This window comes from Penaeus vannamei, chromosome 22, assembly GCF_042767895.1.
Source record: "Penaeus vannamei isolate JL-2024 chromosome 22, ASM4276789v1, whole genome shotgun sequence".
Lineage (NCBI taxonomy): Eukaryota > Metazoa > Arthropoda > Malacostraca > Decapoda > Penaeidae > Penaeus > Penaeus vannamei.
Window position 1 is genome coordinate 22,288,705 of NC_091570.1, and position 7,500 is coordinate 22,296,204.

At 39.1% G+C, this 7,500-nt stretch overlaps 1 protein-coding gene across 1 annotated transcript in view; it reads right to left on the reverse strand.

The window, feature by feature from the left end:
• Window positions 1–7,500, reverse strand: part of l(3)80Fj (lethal (3) 80Fj) — a 42,646-nt gene that overhangs the window by 8,166 nt on the left and 26,980 nt on the right. The window contains exons 23-37 of the mRNA XM_070136713.1: window positions 7,171–7,365; window positions 6,645–6,863; window positions 6,195–6,459; window positions 5,619–5,798; window positions 4,684–4,847; window positions 4,074–4,199; window positions 3,646–3,795; window positions 3,033–3,218; window positions 2,614–2,762; window positions 2,197–2,308; window positions 1,848–2,063; window positions 1,468–1,670; window positions 821–1,040; window positions 377–609; window positions 67–247 (exon numbers count right to left, since the gene is read on the reverse strand). Coding sequence (XP_069992814.1) covers window positions 67–247; window positions 377–609; window positions 821–1,040; window positions 1,468–1,670; window positions 1,848–2,063; window positions 2,197–2,308; window positions 2,614–2,762; window positions 3,033–3,218; window positions 3,646–3,795; window positions 4,074–4,199; window positions 4,684–4,847; window positions 5,619–5,798; window positions 6,195–6,459; window positions 6,645–6,863; window positions 7,171–7,365 — 2,799 coding nt within the window. The remainder of the gene's footprint in view (window positions 1–66; window positions 248–376; window positions 610–820; window positions 1,041–1,467; window positions 1,671–1,847; window positions 2,064–2,196; window positions 2,309–2,613; window positions 2,763–3,032; window positions 3,219–3,645; window positions 3,796–4,073; window positions 4,200–4,683; window positions 4,848–5,618; window positions 5,799–6,194; window positions 6,460–6,644; window positions 6,864–7,170; window positions 7,366–7,500) is intronic.

Sequence of the window (7,500 nt, forward strand, 5' to 3'; positions counted from 1 at the left end):
CCATATATCCATATACATAATTTCATCCAGTAAGCAGCTTTAATATTTTTGTACAAAGTAAATTACCTTGGTCACAGCACTTAGAGCCAGCCAAGCAGTCTTAATGATTTCATCATCTGTGTGGGTGAAGAGGTGAATCAAGCCACGCAACAGTTGCGGTACATAGTCACTGTAGTCAGCCCTTGTGTTCGAGCAGAATGCAAGCAACAGAGCTACAGAGGCACGTGACATTCCGGTGTTGTTTCCCCTGCAAAGGACAAGGTTTAAAATTATTTACGGAGAAAGATTTCTTATAACAGCCAAAATGAAAAGAAACTTAAAAAAAGAAAAAAAATTAAGGATACCTTCTGCAAAATTGTACCACCATGCAACTTACTTGGAGTGCTGCAACAGCTCATCAACAATAGTAGTAACTCCAGCATCATCCACAACAGCAAGAACTACACCCTGGCAATGACTCAAGGCCTCATCATATTCAGGAGTTCCTGCAGCCTCGCTAAGAGCTCCAAGGAGGGCTATCAGGATTTTGCTTAGGTGGCGCGTAAGGGAATCTCCAGCAACAGAGGCCAGGATGCACAGTGCTTGGGTGTTGACCGGTGGTGTAGTTAACTGTAAGATACAGACATGAATTTGGATAAGACAAAGCCTGCAACAAATTTCAGTATCTAAATACACAATAACAAATTTGCCCCCCCCCCCACATAAGTTTTTTTTTTTTTTTTTTTCCCAAAAAAATCAGGCCAGGTCATTCTACATGGTGGGAAATAAAGTGTATAATGTTAATTTACTGATAAAAAAGGACCACATATGAGTAGGATACCTGAGGAACAAGATATGGCAACACAACCCTACTCTTGATAGCCATAACTTGCTTCAAGCCATCAAGAGCATATTCCTTTGTCTCATCCTCGTTCTCTAGTTGTGCAAGAAGATGTGGCAAGATATCATCCAAAGCTCTGAATCCTACAGTGCTATGTAAGGAGTCAAAGGTCTGGGCAGCAGCCTGACGCACTGATGACAGAGGATCACACAGAGCTCGTCTATAAGAAAGTAGGTATATTAATGTGCATTCAATAAACACCATCCCAAGGCAATCCATTGTCATTTTCAGCAAGTAGCTCATTAAAAGATCTAAACAGTAACTTTCAATAATATGTACACAAAGTTTCATCTGTGTGTGCGTGTTCGTGTGCGCGCGTGTGTGCGTGTGCGTGCGTGTGTGTGTGTGTGAGTGCGTGTGTGTGTGTGTGTGTGTGTGTGTGTGTGTGTGTGTGTGTGTGTGTGTGTGTGTGTGTGTGTGTGTGTGTGTGTGTGTGTGTGTGTGTGTGTGTGTGTGTGTGTGTGTGTGTGTGTGTGTGTGTGTCTCTAATCTAACATCTAATGTACCAATCTAACTATAATAATAATAATGTAATAATCAATCTAATCTAACATCTAATGTACCAATGAATCATCATTATACCATACCTTACAGTTGGCACCAGATTGTCAGCAAAGCACAGAACCATATCCTTACTAGTGGATGCCATAATCTCAGAGAGACCAATACAAACACCTTGTCTATGGTCAGCCTCAGGAGACCCCAACCCAGCTTCCAATATGGGAATGATTTCTGGCAAAACACGCTCACCAAGTTTGCGTACAAGATCTCCGAGCGTACGTGCTGCCACCTTGATGGGGGAAGCAAAGAACACATTACTATATCTATAATGAACACAAATATAACATTATACTGTTCATCCATGTGAAAAAAATTAGGTACAAATAGGGAGAAAACAAAATTAAACAAAGCTAAACTATAAAAGATAAAAAGAATTACAGACATGAAAAATAATTAATGCCCTCACCTGTCTCTTATCACAGCTTGTAGAAGCGAGGTGACCAAGGAGGAGCGAGAAGAGAGTGGGAAGAATTTCTCGCAAGGTCTTGGGGGTGTTGGTGACCACAACCTTCCAGACGTGAAGTGCAGCTTGCCTTACCAACACGGCAACATCCGATCTACCCATGTAGAGCCCAGCCAGTACCCTGTTGCGCCTCTCTGGACCCAAGATGTCAATAATAGCCTGCAAATATAAATTTTGTTAGTATCATATTTGCATTCCTACTTATAATACGTATCAGAAACCAATCCTGTCAAATACTGTCAAATTTAAATTTGCATAGCAACCAAAAACGGCAGAAGTTATCAATACATACCCTCTGAGAGTGTTCTGTACCGAAGTTGTCATCTTCATTGACAGTGTCTGTTGTCATCTTACCAGACACACCTGATACCTTGAACAGCAGGTCTCCCAACAGCTGTACAGAACTGTATAGAGATTTCAAGATAACATCATAAGACTGGACTCCCTCAATCAGAGGAAATTTAAATGAAAAATAAGAAATGGATAACTAATTCCTCTAAGTTACATAAAACTGAACTAATTATCCATTAGAATAATTTCTAGTTATATCATAAAACATTTCACTTATCCGATACCATAACACAAAATCTAAATCCAATAAACAATATCTGAAATCAGATCCAATTATATGGCAAAATTGTAGAAATATGGACAAACTGAAAGACTGACATCATATTTTCTCATCACAATCCAAAAAGTCTGAACTAACCTGTATCGAATACGCCAGTTGTCATGAAACAGGCCAGCCTCAAGTTCGGGCAGCAGCAACGTGATGGCTGATTCAGCATATGTGTTGACAATCCTCTGACCAGCTTTGAGGGCAGTTTCACGAACAAATTCATTCTCATCGGCAAGGGCCTAAGAAAAAGAAAGATGTGAAATAAAAAAATTAAGTACTTGCACATTTTAACATGGTCTAACCAACCTAAAAAAGGTACATAAAAAATTCTGACTAAAATATCTAATAGTTCTTGCCCTAAGAATACAAAGGACAATGATGATAGTAACTATACTTACACATTTCCATGGTAATAAAATGAATTCTACTGTAAAGCTACTTCACAATTCTTTATCCTCAAAATAGTTAGGATCACAATACAAGGACACAATTCTCCAATCAGCTCTCACCTTCAGAATAGGTGGGATGATCTGGCCAATGTACGGGGTGAACTCATCCTGGAACACCGTTGGGAGGAAAATGAACATCATTATGTAGCCGTCCTTCACATGCGGGGCGATGTCAGAACGCTCAGCTGTGGCAATGATGTCAGGCATCAGGCGGTGCAGCTTTTCTGGACCTAGGCCACCCACAACCTGAAAATCACAAGCAATTGTTTAACCTGCCTTTAGGGAATGTTGCTCCTGATATCTAAACTGTTTGAACATCAAGATTTCTGTATCATAAGTACATGAAATAAACATATAGCAAATTGGCTATTGGTTCATTATTATTACAAGAACATTGGCTTGTATTGGTTATCATTGATAGAGCTGAACATATGAAGAGCAAGGTAATAACCACACAATTAGTGATAATCCTTCAAGATCAGAAATCAGCATAAAAATTTTCAAAATGGTTTTCAGGCATTTTAACTTCACACTATTAAACTGCATAATGACAAGCACTCCATCAGCAAATGTATAACAAACAAACCATCCTGACCATCTCATTCCTGTGACCATCAGCAATGTCTGTAATGCCAACAATATTCTGTAGAAATCTTAATAAGAAACTCCTTACCTCTGCCAGACCCTGAGCTGCTCCCGAACGATCAACACTCGAAGACTCTGAGGTCAGTGTCTGCATCAGCCAGGGCAGGAGGTCATCAAAGCTGGACTCTCCCATGCCCTTTACCATGGCTCCCAGCGCACGCGATGAAACAGCACGCACCTAGGTTAGAATGGGGTAAAGTACATTTTTTTGTGAATCCTATAGGTAAAAGATATATTCTAGGTTTTGCTATGATATAAAAATGTTTCTATTCTAGCCTTTTTTTCTTTTAATCAATCAATCTAATTTCAATATCAGCACAACAAAATGCCCTTTTAATACCTAAAGCATCAAATAAAGAGGTAATACACATGAAATAGAAGCCATCTAAAAACAAACATCCACACAAATAATCCCAACATAGAAAAATACAAAAATACACGGTCAATCCTTCACACCTTGGGCACAGGATCCAACAAGGAAGCCTTCAAGCCTGGGATGATGGCTGGGAGGTAAGGCTGGAGGTCCTTCTGGTCTGTCAGCGAGTACATATTGCCAATGATCTGCGCCGCCATTTTTCGGACCTATGGATGGGGAACAAAATAAACAAAGATGATTAAATATTTCATTATTGACCTGAGCCTTGAGCATAACAGAATATGTTAATAGACACTCTTAGGATCATGCATGAGCTTATGAGAAAAAGGAGAACTAGGGTAATAGGGAACAAAAGGAACTGGGAAAGTAGTAAGAAAATTCAATGAAAAAATAGTGGGAAATAAAGGAAAAGAAAGGTTTAACCTCAAAGTTTAATCATAAGATTATTGCTGCTACTAGAGGAGATAAACAATCTCCATCTGATAAGCTGATAGTGCGGGAACAGCCAGCTATGGTGCCAAACGTCGTTAGGTCCACAATTTGCCATGACAAGAATGGCTGCCAAATGTGCTAGCTCCGTTCATTAACTCAAAGACAATTCGAAGCTGGCCAGAGCCATCACAAATTATAACCCTTCAAACTGTGACTGTGTTTCACCAATGAATAAGTAAATGAACAATAATGCCTCACCTCAGTTGACCTATCTTGGAATGCTCTCTGGACTACAGGCATGATGAGAGCCAACGATGGGGCATCAATGAAATGGACAAATTTCGTCTCGAGCAATGTCTGTAGGCAAGTTGATGTGTTCCTGCTGGGGTCTTGCAGAGCATCAAGTAATACTGGTACAATAGCTGCAATGAAAAATCAGAAGGTATGAATATAAAAAATAACAAAAATATAATTTTTCATAAAAATTTTCATAACAAAAATAAAAATAAATACAAAAAATAAAGCATTACAAGCATTCAAAGTATAAAAATAAAATTATATTTTTTATGGTGTATGTATTTCATGTAAGAGGACATTTGTATGGTGTATAAAGTCTGGATTTTATTGCAAGAGGTACATGTGGTGTGGATACATGGCAAGTATGTTGTAGTGTGGTTGTATGATAGATATGTTGTGGTGTGGCTGTATGATGGGTATGTTGCAGTGTGGTTGTATGGCAGATATGATTTGGTGCAGTTGTATGGCTGTGCTGTTGTGTTGTGTTGTGTTGTGTTGTGTTGTGTGTTGTGTTGTGATGTGGTGTGTTGTGATGTGGTGTGATGTGATGTGGTGTGGTGTGGTGTGATGTGGCGTGATGTGATGACGGTGTGGTGTGACGTGATGTGGTGTGGTGTGATGTGATGTGGTGTGATGTGATGTGATGTGATGTGATGTGATGTGATGTGATGTGATGTGATGTGATGTGATGTGATGTGATGTGATGTGATGTGTTGTGTTGTGTTGTGCTGTGTTGTGTTGTGTTGTGTTGTGTTGTGATGTGTTGTGATGTGATGTGATGTGATGTGATGTGATGTGATGTGATGTGTTGTGTTGTGTTGTGTCTGTATTTTTTTATATGACATCATTTTCACAAAAGGTAATTAACAAAATAAACATATTTTCTCAAAGCTTACCCTGAATCTCAGGATTCCTGATAACGGAGCCAATCAGCTTGAGCGCCTGACCCCCAGCATGTTGTACTTTTGTGTGCGAATCGCTCAATACTTCAATCAGTCTTGGCACAATTGAGGGTAGACAAGATGACAACTGCTTGGGGGCACAGAAAGCCATGTTGCCTAAAAGCTCGACAGACCCTGCAAAGGATTAAATTTTTAGATATTGCTCGGAAATGTACATACACATATTTTCAACTTTTCTTCTTTTCTTTTTCACAATTTCAAACTTTTACATAAAAGGTTTTAATTGGGATTCTCTGTTTAAAATGTCTATTGATATATCTTATTTCATCCATTTCTCCTTTTTTTCTTTCCTCCCACATAATGCTACATCTATCAATGCCTAAACACAATCTTCCAAAAATAAAGATAAAAACATTTGATTATTTATCATACTCCTTTTAGTTTCTCACAGAAATAGCAAATAGAGAAAGCAATGAATCTTAAAAAAAAAAAGTTATGACAATCACAACAAAAGTAGTTCCAATAATACTAACATAAAGCAACATTTTATAAAACCACATGAAACTGCACCTGTCTTTGTTCTCCACGAATCCTCCTCCAGCGCAGCTAAGAGGGACGGCAGGACAAGCTTCACACCGTGGGCCGAAAGCTTGCCCATGACAGCCTTTGCGGTGTCATCGGCAGCTTGCCTGACGTAATGATTATTATCACCAAAGCACAAAAGCAGGTGTGGCAGAATGTGCACAATGTAGGGCTCAAACAGCTTCCCTAGCATGTTGCATAACTGCTCGAGGGCAAAGAGGGCTCCTTCCCTGAATTTGTAGTTCTTTTTGTCCTGTAGCATCAAAAATATATAAATAAATCAAAATTAAATTAAATTAAATCAAATCAAGGCACAGCAAATTCTTATTTAACTCGATCAAAATATATCAAATCAAATTACATAGTAAAAAAACATATAACAATTATAGTAAAATAAAAACAACAAAATAAATATAACAACAACAATAACAAAAATACCTGGATGGCATTGGTAAGTTGATTCATGATATCCAGCTGTTTGAGAGCCAGGATACCCATGCCCTTCACCAGAGATGCAAGCCCATAAGCCGCACCCTTACGTTCTCCATAGCTATTGGACTCAAGGAGAACCTTCATGAGTTTCGTCACAAGTTTGGGACACTCGTCTCTGATGGCTGGGACGAGAGGATGGAGACAGTTGGCCACTGCTTCCTGGACCTGGAAGAGAAAATCAGTAGTGAGTGAGAGTGAGAGTGAGAGTGAGAGTGAGTGAGTGAGTGAGTGAGTGAGTGAGTGAGTGAGTGAGTGAGTGAGTGAGTGAGTGAGTGAGTGAGTGAGTGAGTGAGTGAGTGAGTGAGTGAGTGAGTGAGTGAGTGAGTGAGTGAGTGAGTGAGTGAGTGTGTGTGTGTGTGTGTGTGTGTGTGTGTGTGTGTGTGTGTGTGTGTGTGTGTGTGTGTGTGTGAATTATAGCAATTCATTATTGACACTGCAGTTATATAGCTTAAGATCAACATATGAAACTCACCTGCTGTGATGGAGTGTGGAGGGCTTCAACCAGTTTGACAACAATGGGTTTGATCTTAGGGTCTGTGTGATCCAAATGCTTGGCTAAGGAGCCCATGAGGATGATGACACTCTGCCTGACAGCATCATAGCTTGCATGCTTGGGTGCTGTGTTGAGGAACTTTTCAAACACTGGCAGAAGACTATTCACAGTTTCCTGCAAAAAGATAAAATGTATTTTTGGAATTAAGAAAAAAAAAAGCAAATAATAAGTCATATAAATCATATATATCAAAATTATTATTAAAAAGATAATAAACTATGCAAAGATATATTCTCTTACAAACAAAAA